This window comes from Populus euphratica, unplaced genomic scaffold (assembly GCF_000495115.2).
Source record: "Populus euphratica unplaced genomic scaffold, PopEup_1.0 scaffold75.1, whole genome shotgun sequence".
Classification (NCBI taxonomy): domain Eukaryota; kingdom Viridiplantae; phylum Streptophyta; class Magnoliopsida; order Malpighiales; family Salicaceae; genus Populus; species Populus euphratica.
This window is the reverse complement of record NW_011499866.1, coordinates 809,868-833,574: the sequence shown is the minus strand read 5'-3', so window position 1 is coordinate 833,574 and position 23,707 is coordinate 809,868. Positions and strand designations below refer to the sequence as shown.

General features: G+C 32.3%; 1 protein-coding gene, 1 long non-coding RNA gene and 1 pseudogene across 3 annotated transcripts; 1 reads left to right on the top strand and 2 right to left on the bottom strand.

The window, feature by feature from the left end:
• Positions 1 to 4,630: 4,630 nt before the first annotated feature.
• LOC105126164 (uncharacterized) lies at positions 4,631 to 6,964 on the bottom strand. Of its 2 annotated transcripts, none has more exons than XM_011026940.1 (2): positions 6,855 to 6,964; positions 4,631 to 5,346 (listed from the first exon to the last, which is right to left on the bottom strand). In XM_011026940.1, the coding sequence occupies exon 2, from the start codon at positions 5,296 to 5,298 to the stop codon at positions 4,885 to 4,887; it is 414 nt and encodes a 137-aa protein (XP_011025242.1). In that variant the 5' UTR covers positions 5,299 to 5,346; positions 6,855 to 6,964; the 3' UTR covers positions 4,631 to 4,884. The 2 variants fall into 2 exon arrangements, with proteins under 2 accessions (XP_011025242.1, XP_011025241.1); XM_011026939.1 differs by having other exon boundaries at positions 6,552 to 6,939.
• Positions 6,124 to 14,675, top strand: LOC105126165 (uncharacterized). The gene is made up of 3 exons (XR_842362.1): positions 6,124 to 6,134; positions 14,394 to 14,397; positions 14,525 to 14,675. It is a non-coding gene; the product is annotated as an uncharacterized LOC105126165 (long non-coding RNA).
• Positions 14,676 to 16,574: 1,899 nt separating this feature from the next.
• The window catches only part of LOC105126282 (G-type lectin S-receptor-like serine/threonine-protein kinase RLK1), a 7,853-nt pseudogene continuing 720 nt past the window's right edge, over positions 16,575 to 23,707 (bottom strand).

Sequence of the window (23,707 nt, the reverse complement as noted above, 5' to 3'; positions counted from 1 at the left end):
AAATTAATTTTTCTTGCAATTAAGCCCTTAATAAATTTAAATAAACCTTGAAAAATTTTAATTGAGTTCTTAAATATCTAATTTTAAAATTTTCTCCTTAAATTTAATTTTCTTTGCTAATAGAACGTTTAAAAATAAAAAATACACTGCTAAATTTTGTAATCTTATATGTTTAATCTTTCTCAACCAGTATTAAATAATTTCTTGGGCATTCTAGTATATTCTTCTTGCTTATATATATATATATTTGTTTTCTTCCAACATTTGTTTTTCAATTTTCTTGTATTTTGTTTTTTGATTTTCTATTTATATGAGGCTCCAAAATGGATAACAAAACACTGTGGAGCAAAAATCAATGCATTGTAAATTGATATAGTGCAATGATGTTTTTGCTTTTCATAATGTAGGTCAAAGATGTGCGAAGTAATTAGGGGCAAATTAATCATTTCACAAGGTTCAATTGGTATTAAACAATAAAAAAAATTAATTAACGTTAAAAAGAAAAAAATAAACTTGTATAAGAGGGCCTTTTTAAAATAATAAAATGGTGGTTTTACCTTTAAAATCAAGCTTTTACAAAGGAGCTTTGTTATTTTTTATTTTATTTTTTTTGAAAAGTCAAAGGATGTATTTGTCCTTGAAATTATATATATAAAAAACTAATGTTATTGTCCCAAAGGCATTTTCATTTTTTTTTTTGTATGGTTTTTTTATTACGACCGGTTTTCAGCTAGGAACAATTTGGTAACTTACAAATACAAATATCATTAAAAAAAGCAGTAGGTCCATCTTTGCGCATGTCAGCCTGTGGGTGTCGTACATTTCTTTCTTTGGATTAGAGTGTGCTGTCGTGTGTTTTGTCTAAAAAATGACCTAGCATCGTGTTGTCCAAAGCATCGTTTTTTTTTTTTTTTTCATGCTGCTTAGTTTTTTTTTTAAAAAAAAAAAAAAAATGTTAGTTTCAATCGTGTTTTTTCTCAGGCTCAGGTTAAAGCGAGTATAGGTTCAATCCCAAACTTTTACTAAGAACTCGTTAAAATAGAGGTAAGGCCTTAAGCTAATCAATGGACTGAAATTGGCTAAAAGATTAATAACAAGTTTATTTAGAACGTCTTAAAATGTCGTATAAAAATATGATATTATAACTTTGATAATCAAACGTTAAACATTTAAAATTCTCTATTCTTATTTTCTATTAGTAAAAAAACAGCATAAAATAGTAATGAATTGTACATAATTTAAATTTAAAGTATCAATTTAATAATTTCCTAGATAAAAATACTTGTCATGAAAAACCAACTCAATGTCAAATTTTGAACATCAAATTTTGCATAGAATAATACGTGAGAGGATGAATAGCTGAAACTTACACAGTGAAAAATCTACTTTATTTAGAGTAATACTTAACTAGTCAGCCATCCTATACTTTATCACGAGTTGAAAATGTTTTTTTCCTATGAAAAATTGAAACACATGGAATTTTCAACACCTTCTTTAACATCAAAAAAATTCATTAGCATATATTAGAAATATTATTAAAAAATAAATATTTTTATTTTAAAAAACAAAGTTCATCTTTATAAAATATATAAAAAAAATATGGATAAATAAGAATAATCTTTTCAAAAATCAAATACCTATAAAATAATTAAAAAATATTTGTTATTTAAAAAACTAATGAGAAAAATAAAAAATATCAAACAATGGATATTAATTGAAATATAAATTAAAAAATTATTTTGAAAAAAATATAAAAAAATTATTAATATTTTTTAAATAAAAAATAAATTAGTATTGGAGGTCCTAATAAGCAAGGCCTACATGTCTAGCCCATTTAGAGACTGCTCCTGCTCGGGCTCTTATTTTTTCAAAAGCTAATGGAGCAAATGCCCCAAAAGTTTTATAAAAATCTAATGTGAGATAAATTGCTCAAATTCTTATGGTGATTAAAAAATTAAGATTTATAACTTTTTTCCTACAAACTCAGTTTTTAATTTATTTTTTTAAATTATTAGTTAATAAATAAAATCTAGTGCTCGGAAAAGTGGAGCAAGATGCAAAATCTGGACTCATGCGAAAGACAAGTTCTCAATACTTTTGGAGTACACTTATACAGTAGAGTACAAAATATTAAAGGATCTAGAAAATTCCTCAGAGGCCATGGAGCCTACCCATGCTTGAATTGCTTCTGCAGGTGCACCCTTATAAAGATGAATTTAATGAATGAGAAATATCGAACTTGAAAACAGAAATCTTTTTTTAAATCTAAGAAAACTATGAGATCCCCACTCGGAATTAATTATTTTTCAATTCATTCCTCTGTGTATTAGACTTATTATATAATGAGATTGACTCGAAAAAAAATTATTTAATGAGATATTATATCAGCTTGAATTAACTGTTTTTATTAAAATGACAATATCTTGTTTCTCTCTCTCTCTTTTTTTAATTGGCAAGACCATGTTTAGATTAAGTTTAGTTGAGTTTATTGAGTTGTTATAAATCTAGCTAAATTGAATAGTTTTATTGAATTAATATCTTATATAATTCAGTTAAAAAACTAACATGAATTTCGAGTTTTTTAAATTAATACATCAAACTAGTTTAATTTTATCAAAACCATTGAAATTGAATATTAATGAGGGCTTATGACCCCAATTTAAGCTTCGGATATTGCAATTTCCTCCCTTAAACAATAGAAACCCCAGTTTCCATGGAACAAAGTCAGATTCTATTTTAATTAACCCATGAGACCAAAAGGAGCTGAAATAACCTCAAAAATAATTATCACAACCTGGCTCTTCTTGGCACATAATGTCAAGCTTGCTGTGCCCCTCTTTTACTTCATGGCAGTGCAAACTCTCATCTAATGCCATTTCTATGGCTAAAACCACCAATACAAACAAATCTGTTGGGATTTTTGTATTGTTTAAAAATTGTAATTTAACCCGATTTTGAATTAGATTCCGAGTTAAAAAGAAAATTTGTTTAGTCAAAACCCAATTAACCCAATAAGATTTTTAATAACCTCGATCCAAATTTTATCAAGGAGTAAAAATAATCGACCCAGGATATTGACATGATAACAGAATCAGCTAGATGCTTTTCCAATTCCGTCACATGACATTGTAACTATGATTTTCAGTAATGTCAGTCAACGAATAGCTCCTGTTGATGTGATTTTGTACCATAGTGGTTTTAATTGATGTAAAAAAAAAAAAAAAAAAAAAAAGGAGCAGGCAATCATGGTAGTTGCCGAATATAAAAAGTCTTGGGAGGGCAGCCCACCCACCTGAAGAATATCATGCATGGTGTTTCTTGCAGATTGCATGTGTACAAGCTAGAAGAAAAGGGAAAAACGATATCGAAGATCTAACATTCTCAGGGACTATAATGAAACATGAAATCCTCAAAGACAAGGACAAATTGTATTACGACTACAGACAACCATGTTGGTTCAACAAACAAGAAATAAAGTAATGAATCACTTCACCACAAGAAGAAATGTCCCGACATGAACCCTACAAGAGTTGGCGTGTGTTTATTTAAACACAGTTTGCCGCAAAAAAAAAAAAAATTGATTTCTTAATTACAGTTTGAAGTGCAATTGACCGCGTACACAAAGCAGCATGTTTTTCAAGGCAAGGGGCATCAAATCAAGGAGATTCTTAGCGAAGATCTCTCCTCTATGTTCTTCTCTGGCTTCATCTTCTGGACGTCACTCGAAAACTTCCACAGAAGTCCAACATCATTCAATGCATTGTGCCCTAGAAGGCCAGAATTCACAGAACATGAAGCAAAATTGTTTGTGCTTGCTCAATCATGCTGTTAACTATTCAAGATGCTCGTGTTCTTACTAAAGGCACTTGATAAGAGGTTCAAAACTGATGCTCAGGGTTTTCAAGTGATCAGTTCAAACTTCTCAGCCTCGCTGTCAATAAGCTTATCACGCACAATTTCTAACCTTTTGTCTTTAACTAACACTCTTGAATAAAGTACATAAGCTTATCACGCACAATTTCTAACCTTCTGTCTTTAACTAACACTTTCAAAAGTTATGCAAGATCATAAGAATCTTCAACTAAGGACAAACTTGAGCAAATTCTTAAACGTACAAGACAAAGACCAACACTCGTATCTACATCATCTCTTTTGCTGAGGCAAGGTCAATGAATTTATGAAATGTAATTCAGAAGCTCTAGACCTGGTAAGCGAACATAACTGCACTACTATTGATCAAGCATTTTGAAGGCAGAGAAAGAATTAAGAAATACATACGCAAAGCACGTGAGTCTACCATTCAAGTCCACAGCAAAAGGCAGATGTTAAACTCAGCTGTTTGCCACAACCCAATACACTACTCGTTAATTGTAGTCCCCCAACTCCTACCAGCTGGATCAAAATGCCATGACAGGAAGAAAGACAATTTGAAACGTTTTTCCATATCACATGCATAACTGCAAGGAACTAAGAATAGATGGCATAAATTTTCCACGAACAGACAGACTTCCTTGTCGTTTCAACCGCTCAAAGGAGTTTGACAAGGAGCTGTGAGATTATAAGTGCAATGATGAAGATAAAATTATAGGAAATAATCACAACAGACATCTGGAAGGAATGAAAGAGGACATTTCAACGGGCCAAGCATGTCATGCAAATCATATGATAGAGGAACCCAGGGACGGTATGAAACATAATAGCATTATAAAAATTACAGGCAGTACAAAACTCCCATTTAAAGTGAAGAAATAGGCAAAAGGATAACCAAATTAATAAACCAAAAAATTCAAAATGAAACTAGAGATTTTACTAGGCCTCAATTCCTATATAATTTACTGGAAAGTCATCAAAAGAAGAGACCCACTGCAAAAGCCAACAATGGCTTCACTTACATTCCACACCTGCTTCAGCAGCACGACGAGGCTTGCTTTTCCGCCTACTTCCATTATGACGAAAACCATTAGACTTGGTTGAGTCATCAGTATTTGATCTGGTTCCAACACCATTTTCTTCCTTTACTGAATCTGGTTTCTCCTTTGCCTGTGAATATCGCTTCCTCTTCTTTCCATTTTCTGCTGCTGTTGGACTTTTTGAATCTTTGCTTGTGATGTCAGTTTTTCCTTTCTCTACATCTTCATCTTCAATTTTTTCAACTTCCTCCTCATCGATGTCATCTTTCAGCGGTTTTTGTGGCCTTCCCCTTCTCTTCTGTGCTGGGATTTTCTCTTCCTCGCCACTTCCAGTATCATCATGATTGCTAACAGTCAACTTCTTTCCTTTTCCTCTGCCTCTACCCATAATTCTATAACTCCGCAAAAGAAAAACTCATACAGATGAAGAATATTTCTGTCAAATCAAAGAAACAAGAGTTAAGCTTTTAATAAAGAAATTTCAATGGCAAGAAGCACACCCGTGGTTTCACAACAGTGAACCATCTGAGCAGAGTTCATGTATCATGCCAGCCAACCAGAAACATGCATTACAAAGCTTATAGAGATTTCTATTCCATGATCAGTGGTGCTTCATAAAGTGAATAATTTCAAGACTAACCAGCCCAACTCCACTGCTGACATTAACATAAAACCTGGCGTCTGAATCCAGACATGTTTCAAAGATGACTTCACACTACCTTCCAAATACTTAAATAATAAATGCATTACATCATTTATAGGATTCCAAATGCTTACATGGTTTCACTTATCTTATATTCATAACTTAGTGCGATAGCTCCCTTCCCTTTAATGACATTATTATACACGCATAATGGATTACACAGAGGCCAAATGCCATTTTCTCAGCTCGATAACCCCAAACAAGATCAGAACTACAGATATGAAGCTGAAGACTCATTTGTTAAGAACATAGTCTTTACCCTCTATTTGGTTGCAAATACAATACAAAGGACCAACACAATCACAAAGGTTTTTCCTATCAAATGTGTGCTTGAAAGTTAAAATACTCAACTTCTAAAAGATCATCACTTTATCAGAATCAAGGAGTAAAAGCATAGTTTTCCATGCCCATTAACAATAAGTCATGTGACTTGCTCTTTTTTCAAATATTTCCTCTACAGCTAAATGCAGAATGAGGGAACATCCATTTCTATATCCTCATCAAAGCAAACAGAACCTGAAGTATTTTAGACAAAAAGAATGAAACAGACATCACATAGCTTCCAATAGCTAGAAACATAATAACATAAATAACAGTGAAAGTGAAATCAAGAAGAAAAGGCACATCTATATACCAATAACTCAAAAATAAGGGTCACTAATTTGATATCTTGAAAACTGATGAATCAAAGAGTCCAGACTCACAATACTTTCAAAAACCGCACAAAATCTCCTTAAACCAGTTCAAAGCAAGATCCATGAAAAGCATAAAAATCTCAACTTTCACAATATATAGACATAGCAGAACTAAATTAATCATCAAAAACAATCTCAAGCAGCTCCTCAAAAGCCACAAACATCACAAACTAAAAAACCAATACAAATACACAACAAAACATCAAAAATATCTCAAAAACAGAACGGCTAAATGAAACCAACCTGATATTGAGCAAACCTTATTTGCAACTTCAACAAGAAACCCATTACTTTGAATTTGTTAAAGAAAGCAAAAGGCACTCAAAAAGACCAAAACCCAGATAGGTCTTTCTCTTATAGTGACAAAAGCAAAGATTTTTAACACTAAACTATGATCTAAAGAAGAAACGCTTGATGCCCAGATCAAGAAACATTGAGATTCCAAAATCTGAAAAAAGAAAAGTACTAAGTACAACTACAAAACATGACCGAAATGAAACACCAAGAGATGGAGGAAGAGACAGAGAGAAGAGTTGATAGATATACGTTGATTGGTTAGTCTATGTGTGTGACTCTCCGTATACTTTGCTGTGATGTAATCTCTCTGTGTGAGTAGGGAGGTGAGTGTAAGGAAAAATGAATTCGAAGGGTATTGTGGTAAATGTGGGTCCAGTGTTTTACTATGTTAGTTAGTGGACATACTTTTATTAACTTCAAACTTCTTCTGTCTGATGTTTTATTCAAACTTCAAAAACATGGAGCTCTTGTCTGCCTTGTTTCAAAACGTGAACAGGCGGGCAGGTCGATCCATCTTAGATTAGTTCAGATTGAAAAATTAGAAAAACATATTAGTTCATCCGGTTAAAATCTTGGGGTAGATTCTGTGTCATGAGTTCATCCGGTTAAACTATGCCTATCTATGCTATATATCTTTCTTTTTTTTTATGTTTGAAAGATTTAGAGATCACCCATAACACGAATTTTATCCTAGATTAATCTTTAAATTGAATTTTAAAACTATGCTTCTCTATGCCATATATCTCTTTTCATGTGTTTGTTCCCTTAAAATCCAAAACACCCCCACCAGATTCTTTTAATTTTCTTTGATTAATTTTTCATCCTAAAATAATAATAAAAAGAAAGAAATCTTGGAGAAGTTGGCTTAAATGATAATGAAAACAACCTTTGTTGTTCGAGAGTTAACTTCATAAAAGTATTTTAAGATTTGATCTCGACATTAATACTGTGAAATCTCTCAAAACATAATGTTTTTTGGATAGCATATAATCAATTTATTGTATAAACACATCAGTAGTATCAAAAGAAATTTAAAAGAGAGAAAAAAATATATGATATCCTCCCAAGAATTTGTGTGTGTATATCTATCAATAAAAATAAATCTAATGAAGTTTTAAACATTTCATCTATATTTAAGAAAATTCTCCCAACTTTTTTTAAGTAGCGTTTGTTTACATTGTGACAATGAAAAGTGAAAACATGCCCTTTTTAAAATATTAAACTCTTCATTTGCTTAAAGATGAAGTCATAATTTGTCATAATTGTAAAGGCTTTTTGATAGATTAAGCAACTAAAAGGATTCCTATCCCCGATCTCTACATTCAAGCAACTTCAAATAACTCAGAATTCTATAAGCAATATTTAGTGAGCCATCTTTTAAACTATTATTTGATTACTCCATGTCTCCATACATATTGCTGCGGTGAGAAGAGAATGATAACATCAATTGGTATGCCTTAAATAATATGTAGTATTTAGTTACTAATATAAAATAATATAAATTATATTTTGAACTTTTATTGTAAAATCTATATTCTTGGCCCATCAATTTAAAATTTAAAATTTATCCCAAACTCAACGTAGCTAATTAGATATTTAAAGAAATGATTGTCAAAGAATTATTTTTTTCTCCTGTTTACTGTAATTTTAGTTCTAAACTTAAGTTTTGGTTAAAGGAAGGTTGAAGAAATAAGTAAGTATATATTTTTTCAATTAGAAAATTAATTATGGAAAGATTTAAGAAGTTTTTAGGGTTTTTATTTTGATTTAATGATGGTATAATTTAAGAGTTATTATTGATATTTAAGGTGTTAATTTTGGCTTAAAATGAACCGATAAAAGACTAAAATTATAGGTTATAGTGGAACATATTCATTGTTTAGGGAATTTGTAAATTTAAAGATAGGTTAATTGGGATTCTAGAAATCTTGATCAAATGGTTAACTGATTGGCTAAATCGATCGACCAATTGACTAGTTGTTGTTGGTTGATCAATTGGTCTAAATCAACTAGCCGATTGGCTTGTAATAATGGTCTGTCAATTGATCCAGTGTTAGAGGTTAATCAAATCTATTAGGTTCAAATAATTTGATTTATATTTAGGATCAATTAAGTGAATCAGTTTATCTGTCGAATTACATTTTGGTTTCTAAGCTTTAAATTTTAATTTTTTTTTATGTTATCTTGCTTAGAATTGTTTTTTAGTGTTTTCTATATGTGTTATAAGTTCTGTAGATATTTTTTCTAACGATCTTCAATACTCTCTAGTTCTACATCCATTTTTATTTTGCTTTCATTTCTCATGTGAGTATGATAATCTTTAATATATATATATATATATATATATATATATTGATTAGATAATGAGTACAATTGATTATTTCATGAATACACACACATAATTGGTGAGAGAAACACCAGCATGTGTGGCAATCAATTCTTTCATGATGATTATTTTTTGGTATCATCTGATTTCTAATATGTGTTCTATTGGCTTATGTTAATATATTTAGTAGTTATATTCATATATGACTTGTAAATTATTAATATCCAAGATGTATATTAATTATTGTTTACTCATTGAGTTGGTTAAATTCACCCTTTTATTTTAATATTATTTTATGTTCCTAATTTTCATTAGTATATTAATATTTGATTGAGAATTCTTGCTGCTTTATTGGTTGGTGTGCTTTACTTATTTTCATGAGACTTTTTTTATTCTTTGTTATTTAATATCTTAAACATTCCATTATTATGCTATTTTTATTCGAGTTTAGATTTTTATTTTAAAGATTGGATTTTATTTAATACAATAAGTGTTTTGAATTTTAAACTGTTTTATATTTTTTTAGGAATATTTAATAAATTACAAAATGCTGCGGAAACTCCTTTGATTTCTTCTTACTCTTTAATATATGCCAAGGAAAAATAATAATTATGAAGTTGTATCCAGAGGATAGCTTAACAAATCAACAGCTTAAGAAAGATTTCTGGGTTCAATACCAAGGAAAAAAAAAAAAAACTAATCTGAGCTAGGAGAAGAAGATGTACCCTTTATAGAAGGTTATTTTTTTTTAAAAAAAAAAAATTCAAATATGTTTGCTACACATTTTTTACAATCATAATGCACAAATTTTTCTTTTTATTTTGTGCCCACAGATCATATAACACAACTAATTTATTTAGCTTTTTTCTGGTACCGGATCAAAAACAGTGCGTGTAAAGATTTGTGGATTCATCATAATTTTACTTCTCAACCTATTCTGAAAGTGTCCTTAAAATTAATAAAGCAGGGAATTGTAAACAAGAAGTAAATTCTCTCTTAATCTTGAATGTAATTAATTAATCAAGAGGTGTCCAAACCCATATGAAATTTATTTAAGAATTAAACCCATTGATCACAAAGGGAATAATAATTTGTCAAATATGAGAGGTGTCTAAACCTATAGTATCTAGCAATAGCCACAAATTTTAGACGTGATTGGCAGACAAAAGTCTGCACCTAGCTTGACATTTTAAGTAAAGGATGCCAGCCAAATTTGTCGAAAGATTGATAAAGAAAGTCTTAATCTTGACAGCTTGTTCACCATGTATATGGGTGCATGCATATTCTATTTCATAATAATTTCAAGACACTTGTAACCCAACCTTTTGACTTTCGTTTGAGGTAGTACGGGTATTGGTGGATTAACTTGGGGTAAGGTTTGGATTATTGATTGAGAATGTTGATTTTTTAAATTTTTTTAAGATAATTATAACATTTTGTTTAGATAAAGAGATTAAAAAAAATTAATGGGTTAAGGGTGGATTTTAAATAGGTGAGATATGGCTCGACCGGATTATAAGGTTAACTTGAGTTTTACACTAATCAACTACTTTTTTTTTTTTTTTATCAAATTCAGATTATTTTAAAACAACCAAGTTCCAAATTAATTTATCATACCAATACAACTTTTACAAATATTAGCTAGTAACAAGAAGAAAAAGTCATTCTAACAAAATTCAAGAAGAGAAAATGTGAAAAAAAATATGTTTTGAGAAGTAGTTTTTCTTAATTTTATGTTTAGTATTCTATCTTTTACTTTTTTCAATCAAGTATATACCATATATGTTGAAAGCAATTAATTCATATAGAATTTGGTAGATAATTGAATGAAAAACAGAGAGTTGAATACTCCAACAAGAAAAATGAAGAATTGAAGTCCTCCAACGAAAATAATAAATTTTGGGTACTTGATTCGGTACAAAGAGAAAGTTGCAATACTTGTATAAAGAAAATCATAAAGTTTGTGATTAAGAGTATATAAAAGAAATAGATCCCAAAGACATACTCATACCCAATTGATACAATAAAAAAAAATTCATAGAATAAATTTAATAACATACAAAAAATTACTAATAATTACCTGAATATCAAAACTTTGATATTCCACCTATATCTTTTTCTTTTCTTTTTAATTTTTTTCCTCTCTCATCTCCTACTCATTTCAATATTTTTTTAAAATATTATTATTTTGAATAACAACATCCTATGGATATATTGGATATAGTGTTTTTCGATAGCCAATTCTTTTTTTTTAATATTTTGCCATTTCTTTTTTTTTAAATGCGTTTTTCGATAGCCAATTCTTTTTTTTTAAATGTTAATAAGTAGAAATACCATAAAAAAGGGTGGAGTCTTGTCTTTTATCTTGTTCTCACATTTTCCATTAAAAAACAATCCCCATAATTTATTTTTCATAAAAAACCGTTCTTTTTTTTTTTCACTACCAAGGAAAAAAAAAAAAACCCTGTTCTATGATAAATTCTGGTAACATTTTATGCTTGTGGACCTCACTATTAAAACTAAATAATGCACATGCTATTAAATGGTCAAGGAAAACCACTACTATATGGACCCTTAGGCCCTATTCTTTGAGTACAACATTGATGAAACATGATCTCTCCGTTCTAAAATTGACCACACATTTTCTTGCTCCTTTCCCGGCAACTCATAGCTCTGCTACTCTTTCGAGTTCTGTCAAATCACCTAAATATTTCACGAATAAAATCATGGGCATGATTACAAGATTAATATTCATGTAATGCTACAGTATCGTCACAGGATTAATAGAACATATAAAGCGTGCAGATGTTTTACTGTTTTGATAACTGTGCATCAGTGCATGCACAATGCTTTTACTCTGGACAATGATGGTGTGACGGCAAAAACTTATCTTGCAAATGATAAAGATGACAAGCTACAACACAATTAATATTCCTGCAAATGATAAACATCCTAAGGTATTACTATAACATTTTGAGATTCATGCTGCAGAGTATTAGAGTATAATCATATATTTTGGCTAAATTCCTATGTTGATACACGAATAACAATGATTTTTTTTGTTGTAAATACTAAAGATGCTTGGAACATTATATTTCTCTTTCAATCTTTCCTTTTCCCCCAGTTATTTGGTCTAAAATAATTCGTCACCAACAAATCGTGTTAAATTTCTTAAAGCCTACTTGATCATGACTTGAAAAAAACAACAACTATATATTTTTTTTCTTTTTGAACCTCATAGAACAGTGAGTGAAAGTTACTTTAGGTTTACGAAGTAGTACATTTTTTTTTATATTTCATATATATTTATAAATAGTGAAGTATCTAATCTATGAATCTCTTTAAATTACTGTATCTAATCTTTCATGATTTGGTAAGTAAATGGAGAATTGCATTTACTGTTGTGAATGCTAATTGTATTTGATATTATGGTGTATGATGTTTTTTAAAAATATTTTTTATTTAAAAATATATTAAAATAATTTATTTTAGATTTTTTTTTATTTTTGACATCAGTACATCAAAATAAATAAATAAAATACTAAAAAACCATGAATTTAAGCCAAATTTACTTTTAAAATATAATTTCAAACGCAAAAATGAATGTTACTTAAACCGAGTCTTGTATTTTAAATTCTGATAGAACTGCAAGTTAGTTTTGTACCTATTTTCTTGAGGAAATATTACTGCGTTTATGGATTGGGATAAAATTTGAAAGATTCAAAGTTACAGGCCCAACTCGTAAGCAAATCTATGTTTGACTATATTGACATTTTGTCATATTGATTTAATTGAGAAGGATTTTGAAACGGTACATGAATTTTGGCATGAAATTGTGTTTTTTCGATAATGAAAGATATTTTTTTTTATCTTGTAAACACGCTCTCTGTATCCATTTAATATATTAAAAAAAAATTAATAGATAAAACTATGGAAAAATACAGCAACATAATGCTGTGTTGCTTGGTCTCAGCTGACATGCAAACTGATCTGTGTTCGGAAAAGCTGACCCTATTCGGTAACTCCTGCCGAACATTAGGAAGCGATGTCAGTATGTCTCCCAGTTAGCTTCGACTGCGTGAACTTTCGAGCCTTCATCCTTTTCGTTTAACCATGGCTACATGCGGAAAGAGTACAAGGCAAAGTCACTCTTTTTGCTTGAATTCCTCCTTCCTGTATTCTCTCAAACAACTGCATCGATGAGTCCAACGTGCCATTATTACTGTCATAGCTCAATTTTTGATGTTTTTATTTGAATTATTTTATTTACTAAAAAATTAATGAAAAATAATAATAAAAATAAATAAAAAATAAATTAAAATTTAGGTTAAGGGCAACATGATTGGAAGTTTAAAAACTAGTTTAATTAATTAAATTAAGGGTTTAATTGGAGAATTAATAAGTTTACATACTTAATTAAACTTTGATTTAATAAGTTAAATAAATTCAGGGATTTAATTGAAATTAATTCAAGGAGCAAAATTACAATTTATTGATTAAGGAACCCAATTGATACATTTCAAAACATCATGGACCAATCTATAATCTGTCATTTTTATGTCAAATGACGCCGTTTTGATCCTGCTGTTCATCATCTACTTGTCGAAGACCGGTTCAACAGGGAAAAATCCAGCAGATCACGGCCACTACACCTACGATGCAGCCATGATCTCTCGTCTCCACGATGCCCACCATTTCTGGAGGCAGGGATACCAGACCTTCTCTGGCTCTATGAAAGCCAGAAAAGGCCTCAAGAGAGGGGGAGCGACCTGGAGGAAAAGAAGAAAAACTGGGAGGAGCATACGAAAAAGAAAAGAAAAGACAGTAGATAGCAAATTTTCTGCCCCTGTTTCTTCTCAAGGAAACAAAGGCGTTCGTGCCTCGCGATCGTGAGGCACGAACACGTGAACAGCGGCCATCCTCTGGGTTTATAAAAGCCAGAGAAGGCCACAGGGAAGAGAAGAAAAACCCAGAACACGGGGAAAAGAAGGGGAAAACGAGGGCTTCGGCAAACAAGCCTAACACAGAGACGAAAAGAGAAAACACAGAGGAGGGAGCTTCTATTCAATCAGCAGCACCTCGTGCCTTTATCACCATCGTCTTCGTCCTGAGCGAGGGGACGGCAGAACGAAAAGAGGAACGGGAGCATAAAAAAACAGGGAGTTAAAAAACCGATACAGGGGAGCGACTGAGAGCAAATTCACAGATAAAAAAAAGGGCAGAACCGGGGGGTGAAAAACTAAAACAGAGGAGAGGAAGCCGTGTTGGTGGAACGGCCCTTCCATACCGTCATCTTCGTTTGCAAGCAGCAGAGGCCAGGAACCACAGAAGAAAACAAGGGGGATTGGACCGAAAACCAGGGGGAGGAGGAACGTAACACAAGTCACCTTCATCACAATCTTCTTCACGGTCTTCGGAAACCAGTGAAAAGAGAACAGAGGAAAGAAACAGAGAAGATGGAGGAGAGCAAGAGCTAGGGTGCTATGCTTCATCTCCGTCCCTAGAGTGCAAGCAAATAAAAACAGAGGAGCTGCCGGCGTTGATCACAGCCGCTCGTCTCCAGCTTATCACACCAAGTTAGTAGCAGCCAAAGAAGCAAAGGAAAGCAGAAGAAGGAGCAGAGAAGAGGAAGTGGTGTCGGCCAGCCAGAGCTTCGTCACCGTCTCCATCGCCTCCAGCAGAACTGGTAAGCGACCTCTTCTTCTTGCATTGTCTTTGTTAATTAGCATTTACACTGTGCAAGACCGGGCCGGGCTGGCTGGGTCCAGCCCAGTCTAAAAATATAAATAAAAATAAAAAAAAAAAATAAAAAAAATTGTGTATAAAAAAATTATAAATATGAATTTTTTTATTTATTGATGCCAGAGTCAGAATAAAAATACTGATTTAAATTTATTTGTTTTTTTTGTGTGATGCGTAAAAATAAATTTATTTGATTTATTTATTCATTGACGTCAGAATTAGGAATAAAAAAAATATTGATTTAATTTTTTTTTATAGCTATGTAATATTTACCAATACCAAAGTTGGAAATATTCACTAGAATCAGAGTCAGGAATATTACACGCAAAACCACCGTAGCATAAACCAACAAAACATTAACAATTTATGACAAAATCAGCAATGCAGCCTGTCTTAGACAGGAGGCTCAAGGGGTGATAATATTTTTGCTTTTGTGTAACCAGTCTCGTACTATAGAATCTCTATTGACCAGTTAGAGTTCCCAATAACCATAATACTAGATGACGACTCTTTAAATAATACAATTTCCCATCAAAGAATAGAATATCGGAAATTAATTCTTTTTTATGATAATTTTTAAGGCCACTTAGATGTCAGGTGTGATAGTTACCATAGCATTCAATCATAGCATTCCATGATGCTACATTTTTGTAATAACAATCATATAATTAGAGAATAAAATTACTCAATAAGAAGGTACGGTTAGGGTTCTTGTTTTTAAGACCCCTTTCCTGAAATTCCGTCTTCCCTTGATCCTTGACTCCTAATCTGATAAGGTTCGGCTGCGTTAGTTAGGCTACCTATAATGCGAAGACGAAATGATGAAAGGTTCTGTCTTATGCCACAAGAAGTAAAATTTTTCATAAATCCTGTAAGGATCGCCCAAAACAGTACGAGGAAATGACTGGAAACAAAGAATTTACAAGGGAAATTCAGGTAGAAAAAAACAAAAAGAATAGCCCGTCACATGTATTCAAGAGCTTAATTTTATCTTGAAAAGTAAGCTCTTTGCATGCTTGAACTGATATCCATTGCAAAATTCATGCAATAAGAGGCACTGCTAAAAAACAAAAAATAAAATAAAAAATAAGAGATTATTAACTAGGCCTGTGCTCAAACTAACGAGCATAGCTTGTGCTTACAGCATCAAGCTTTCACCTAATGACTTCGAACATATATATGATGCTACGAAGTTGAAAAGAAGTGAGAAAAGAAATAGAAGATATATGGTCTTAACTTGACCTGTCGAGTTAAGTTAATAAAATTGACTTTTGTATATATTCAAACTAAATTTTAACAAAATTGACCTGCCGAGTTAAGTTAATAACCACGAACATACTTTTTTATGAAACTCAAGCCAAGTTGGTCTATAAACTTGAAATTCTTTTTTTCTCAGCCTTCTTTTTTAGGAGTAGCTATATTGTGATGAATAACTTAAGAAACATACTATTTACATGGGTCATGTCTATTAGAGTTACACCGTTTAAGATTGAAGTACTGGTTAGTAATTAGTTATTAAGCACATATTTTGAATAATAATTCTTTGATTCTACTTGTTGCTCTTGAACATGAAAAAGGAGGGGGCGAGATGCAAGTATTTGAAGCCTTGTTATGCATGTTGTAACGTAAATGATGTTTTTCTTTCCAAACTGATAGAGACTCAGTCCTTACAATCAATCTGTTACTCAACTGGACAAGTTGAAGAAATCATCATTTGACATGAAATTTAGAGTATGGACCCAGAAGATGATCTAGACATGTCTGAAATGATAGGTACTACAGATTATTCAATACATGGTAGATAGGTTACATTCATTGGCCTTAGTTCCTGGATATCAGATAGGTAATAGGTTACATTCATTAGCATTAGTTATTTGTGCTTGCGCGCGCACATAAAGGATTTAGATTGTGCTAGTATATGATGGAGTATCAAGAGGAATAAAGACTTGATCAGCTCCTTCTAGCATCAGCATTGTTAAAATAATTAAAATCAAATATAAAAAAAAAAACTAAAATTCTGGATAATCTCAATATGATGAATGTTTAGTTTTAATCTTAATGCAAATAAAATATATATAGGTTAAACAGAAAGTATTATTTTACCCTTAATAAATAAAACTACACAAATATTATTTAACATCTTCCCTCAAACTCCCGATGCGACAACTACAAGCATTGAGAGTTTGTCAACCAGAAAATGAAAACGAGAGATGAAATGCGCCTTGGTAAAGAAATCTGCAATCTGCAAGGAAGAAGGAACAAAAGGTAAAGCAATGGTGCCATGTTTGAGATGATGACGAGTAAGATGACAATGGATTTTAATGTGCTTAGTTCGCTCATGAAAAATTAAGTTGTGAGCAATTTGAATAGAACTCTGGTTGTCATAATACATAGGAGTGAGATGAGAAAAGGAAACTCCCATATCAGCAAGTAACCAACGCAACCAAACAATTTCTTTGGTAGTAGATGTCATGGCATGATATTATGCTTTGATGAATATTTGAGAAACAATAAATTGTTTCTTGCTTTTTCAAGAAATAAAAGAATCACATAAAAAGATACAAAACTCGATAATAGACTTGCAATTTGTGGGATCACTACCATGATTAGCATCAGAGTATGCATGCAACTCCAAGAAAAAGGTGGATGAAAGTAAAAGAATTTGAAAAATTGTTCCCCGAAGATATCGCAAAATATGAAGAACAGCTGCCCAGTGAACAGTAGTAGAAGAAGCAACAAACTGACTAATAACATGAACAACATATGTAATATCTGAAGGAGTAATGGTGAGATATACCAAACTCCCAACAATAATGCGGCATAAAGTAGGATCTATCAAAGGTAAACCATCAGAGGAAGAGTACCTCACGTTAACCTCAATGAGAGTATCTATAGTCTTGTTATCAATAAGTCTAGCCCGCTCAAGAATATCTGCAACATATTTCGACTGAGAAAGAAGGTAACCTCTAAGTGAGTATGCAACCTCAATACTTAGAAAATATTGAAGATAATCCAAATCCTTCATTTTAAATCGTTTAGCCAACTCTGTCTTCAAGACTAAAATGCCATCAATGTCAATACCAATAATAATCATGTCATCAGTATATAAAGGCAGAATGATACGACCTGCATCAGTGCACCTAATAAAAAGAGCAGAATCATGATTGCTTGAAATAAAGCCAAGAGATGAGATCACAATAGATAATTTCTCAAACCAGCACGAGGTGCTTGTTTGAGACCATATAATGCTTTTATTAAGTTTATAAACATATCTAGAGTCATGTGAAATACTAGGAGGGAGTGCCATATAAACTTCTTCTTGAAGATCTCCATTCAAGAAGGCATTTTTAACATCAAGTTAAGAACTATGCCTCTGATGAATTGAAGCTACGACGATAAGAGTATGAATAATAGTCATTTTTGCAATCGGGGCAAATCTCTCCTTATAGTCCATACCATAATGTTGAGAGTATCCTTTTGCAACCAGCTTAACTTTGTATCGTTTAATAGACCCATCAGAATTAGTCTTGATTTTATACACCCAACAACAACCAACAACACTCTTATCAAGAGATAAAGGAACCAGATCCCAAGTATATGTCTTATGCAAAGCAGAAAGTTCCTCATCAATAGCTTGCTACCAAAACGAATTAAGAATTGCCTCTTTATAGGAAAAGGGTTTAAAGAGACAATGAATAGAAGCTAAAAAGGAAGTAAATGATAAAGAATAACAATAATAAACAAAATCTGGTAGTTTTATGGACTTACGAATGCAGATAGATTGACATAAAGGTGGATCCATAATCTCAGATGAAGCTTGAGGGGCTATAGATGAGAATGGAGCTTCAGCTGTGTTAGAGAGTAAAATACCAATACCTGCAGAGTTATGAGTATAAATTGATTGAAGATGGAGAAAGGTACCATTACCAGAATCCTTATAGAAGGGATCAATATGAATAAGATCAGTTTTAGTCAAGCTATGAGTAGTGGATGGAATAGAAAAGAAAGGTATATGTTTAAGAAAGACAACATGACGAGACACATAAAATTTCTGAGTTATTGTATCAAAATAATGATACCTCTTTTTACCTTCACCATAACCCAGAAAGACACAAATAATGGATCAAGAGGATAGCTTACTACGTTATAATAACAAAATAAGTATAACCAAAGACTCTAAATGATGAATAATAAGGGATATATCCATATAACTTTTCAAAAGAAGATATACCCGAACTATGAGAAGATGGAATCGTATTAATCAAAGTTACAGTAGTAAGAACAGTTTCTCCCCAAAACTCACTAGGAGCAAAAGCAGACAACAAAAGAGAACGAGCAGTTTCGATAATGTACCTATTATGTTTTCTTTCAACCATACCATTTTGCTCAGGAGTATCTATACATGAAGTTTGGTGGGTGGTTCCATCTAAGGTAAGCAATTAGAAAAATTTATTAGAGGTATATTCCCGACCCAAATCACACCTAAAGCATTTGATCACAATAGAATTTTGAGTTTTGATAAGAGCTCAAAAGCTGCATATATCTCAAAAAATTTAGAACGATGTTTCATTAAGTAAACCCAATAATAATGAGTATAATCATCAATAAAATAGACATAATATCAGGACCCTCCTTTTATGGCAACAGGAGAAGGTCCCTATACATCAGAATGAATCAAATCAAATGGTGAAGAAGAAACAGAAATACTTTGATTAAAAGGTAAAGCAGAAAGTTTTGCCAGTTTACATCCACTACAATCATAAATATCAAAAGTTTTTAAATTTCTGAAAGTTCCTGTGGATGCTAAAAATCTCAACTAGAAGATGAAATATGACCTAGACGGGAATGCCATAAATAAAAACTAGAAGATGAAAGACTTAAACGAAAGGAAGACAAATCAACAGCAATAGTTGTAGCGGGAACAACAACAACTAGCACTTTTAGCTCATTCAAAATATATAGTCCATTTTTCTACGGCCTGTCCCAATCAGCTTCTGAAACTGCAGGTCTTGTACACAATAAAAAGAACTAGAAAACATGACTAAATAATCACCAGAATAATATATTTGACCAACAGACGCAAGGTTCAATTTGAGTTTTGGAATAAGATAAACATTAGGAAGAGACAAGTGGGGTGTGACAATAGAACCAACACCTACTAAAGGCATAGGAGTGCCATCAACAATCATAATAGGAATGGAGAACAAAGGGGACACATAGGTAAAAGATGAGGAATCTAGAGACATTTGATGGGAAACACCAGAATCTAAGACCCATTCAGAGTGTGACATACTTGAGAAACTATGAGGCAACTGACCTATGAAAGAAGAAGCGGACATTGCTTGTGGCTACAAGGAGAGAAACTTTTAAAATTGCTTAGCCAAAGTATTAGGATCGGTAATAGTACCTGGGGAAGTTAATGTTACGGTATTGTGGTGTGATGGTTTATAACCCTAAGGTGGTCTATGAGCATTAGATTGTGACTGACTGCTAGACTTCTAAGCTTGATTCTAATGTCTCAACTTAGGACATTGAGCCTTCCAATGAACTTTTTGCTTCAAAAATTGCACTCATTGAAGCCAACCCATATGTAAGACTTATGTTGATGATTAGAGAATGACTTAGAAGGTACTACTAGTACTGAATAATTTGAAGCAAAAAGAATTTTCTTTTCAGAATAAGACTGAAGATGTATTTTTTTAGCCAATAACTCACTAACAACAGAGTCAACAAAAGACAATGGAGAATGATGTAGAATTGAACCTCTAAGTACTTTGAAATCACTGCGAAGTGCTGTTAAAAAATATACCAATCGTTACTGCTCGTTACACTCAATATAGGCACCACATACCTTTAATTCTATCGATTTTGTAAGAGTCAATTGATCCTAAAGATCTATCATAGCAGAGTAAAACTCTTAATCATATTCTTCTAATGAAGAGCTCGTATATCATTCTTTAATTGATACTGTTTTGAAAAATTTGATTGTGTGAATAACCTTTACAGATGATTCTAAACCTCTTTTGTTGTCTTATACTTTGCCAACTACGTACCTATTGAATGCTCAACAAAATTGTTGATCCAAGTAATGATATTTGTATTATTTGCTTCCCATGTATCTATCAAAACAACATCCCCCTCCTTAATATTCTTAGGTATCATATAAGTTCCACTAACATACCCTCACATCTTCTTACCCTTAAGGAGATTTCTTATTACATAACTCCAATACGAATAGTTCTTCCCATCCAACCTCACACTCACAGACTAAAGCGAATCATCTCTTTCAGTCGCTATAATCAATAGTTATAGAGAACCAAAATGCAAAAGCAACAAAAAATAAAATTCCGAATTGCAGAAACCGAACAAAGATTGCAGAAACCAAACAAATATCTTCTTGGTGAAATACCGGAATAATTGCAAAAACTGAATGCAAATACCAAATTGAAAAATTAAATGAAAGATGAAATAACAAAATAATTACAGAAATTGAATGCAAATATCAAATTGCAGAGGCTGAAGGAAAGACGAAATACCAAAGTTTTACAAAAGTGGAAGATAAAATCTCACTCCAATTTTTTTTTTGCAAAGTTAGATCCACGAAGCTGTGTTCAAAATTAAGCCTCGTTCTATAAAACCAGCTCTGATACCATTTTAAAATAATTAAGATCAAACATAAAAAGGAGGCTAGAATTCTGGATAATCTCAATATGATGAATACTTAATCTTAACCTAAATACAAATAAAATATATATAGGTTTAACTTAAAGTATTATTTTACCTTTAATAAATAAAATTACACAAATATTATTTAACATGCACATCTTTATTCATTCCAGGAATTAAAGATGGATTATCCTGAATGCCCCAAATTGCAACCATCACAAACACCTCTACCCTTTCCATGTCTTCGGTCGCCTCTTTATCTTCTTCTACTAAAAGGTCTAACTTTCCTCCTTTAAGGCAATGACATGCCCAGTCTGCAAGAACTATCTGATGTTCTTGCATAACATTAATCTCAAAGTTCTTTCTGCAGAAAACTAGCTCCAGCAAGAGAATGCCAAAGTTGTAGGTATCTACTTTGGTTGTCACTGGCAGGTTCTTGTACCATGCAGGAGTAACATACCCTATCGTACCCCTGATTGCTGTTGTTGTTTTAGTTTGGTCCGTCTTCAACAGCTTGGCTAGTTCGAAATCTGAAATCCTTGCATTAAGAGATTTGTCGATGAGGATATTTTGAGGCTTGATATCACAATGGATTATCTGGGAGCTGCATTCTTCATGGAGGTAAAGGAACCCTCTGACTATATCGAAAGCAATTTGCATTCTTTGGTACCAGTTAGGCATTGAATCTCCAAACAGGTAGTTAGACAAGGAGCCACTGCTCATGTACTCGTAGACCAGAAGGCGATGTTGCCCTTCATTACAGAATCCAACAAGTTGGACCAAATTCTTGTGATTTGTTCTTCCAATAACGTTCACTTCTGTATTGAATTCTATGTCATCTTCCCCGGCCATCTTTTCTAATTTCTTTACTGCAATAAGCGGTTTGTCTTCGTCGGCTAGTGCCCCTTTGCACACAAGTCCAAAAGCACCCCTACCAAGTTCTTCCTTGTATCCTCCTGTAGCTGTTTCGAGCTTATTGTAAGTAAAATTATGCAGATTCATGTCCGGCATAGTGTTACGGAATCATTTTTTGTTTTCGTCGGTTCCATCGAGAAAAGAACACAGAGATTCCTAGTAGTGAGAGAACGATTAGAAAGCTGTTGCAACCTAATAGCACCGAGCCTGTTATAATCAGAGTTGATCTATCATTCTTCTTGACGTGGTAAATTTTTTGAAAGACTCAATAAAAAAAAATGATGCAAATAAAGAAAAAAATAAAATTGGAGATGGTTCAGTGATACTGAATCTTGCCTAAGAACTCCATCATAGTCCAGGGTTGCCCTTAGGTAGAAATCTTGCATTGATACTAAATTAGAGAATACACGATTAAGTGTAGTACCATTTTCTAATATAAGGTATATATAGCTAGACTGGTTGAAGATCACTTGGTAACCACTACCTATAGAATCCTGGATAGACCAATAAGCATAATTTACTGTAGTTGATGGATAACGTGTTGTGTACAGGACGAGATTCCCGTCTTCTTGTAAAATGAACTTGTATCTTCCTTCTGAATAATTCTTTTCGAGGTAGGGAGCATTCTCATTATTGTGGTAAATACCTCACTCCACTTCTACAAACTAAACAAATTATCACTCATTTGTATCCTCACTCATTTGATACAAAGTGAAAGCATAAATTATGGTATAATTGACATTATAATTTTTAGTTTTTTTGTCTTCTCTAAATTAACAAGTGTACTAGAGAAGCTAACCATTAATGTCTATAATGTTAGGATACTGGCATGCAAACCCGACAAGACAAAAGGTAAGGGACAAGATAAAATGAGAAATGACACACAAGAATTTACGTGGTTCACCCAATTTGGCTACGTCCACGGGCAAGTATAGAAGGATTTTACTCAGTAATGTGGGAATACAACTTCTCTCTAATAATACGAAAACAACAAAAATCTCTCTACTATTAGGAAAAAACACCTCACTTACCATCTCACAAATACCTCACAATTTTGTGGGATTATTCTCTCCTCTCCCTCTCTTATTTCTCTCTTGTGGTGTGTATATAATGCTTGGATGCATTGCCTATTTATAGGCAAACATCCATGTAAAAGACAAGGGCAAGGTAGGGGGCACCAAATTTATTCCTAACATTGTTGACAAATTGGTGCCTAACATTGTTGACAAACATTGTTGATTTTGTCAACAATGTTAGGGTGATTTCACATATAAAAGAGGCATGATTTTGGAGAGCAATGTGTAAGAAAGTGTAACCAAATATATAAGAAATATAGAAGAGAGTTGGCAGCCAGTAATAGCTGCCATTACAGCACTGAAAAGAGAAAAATAAAATGAGATTGAGAGTTGCTAAAGATTGAAAAATTCTTCCTTCTGTATTGTTGTAAATCTTA

Excerpts from the sequence above, each read along its gene's own strand:
- LOC105126164 (XM_011026940.1), bottom strand. The coding sequence starts at position 5,298 with ATGGGTAGAGGCAGAGGAAAAGGAAAGAAGTTGACTGTTAGCAATCAT.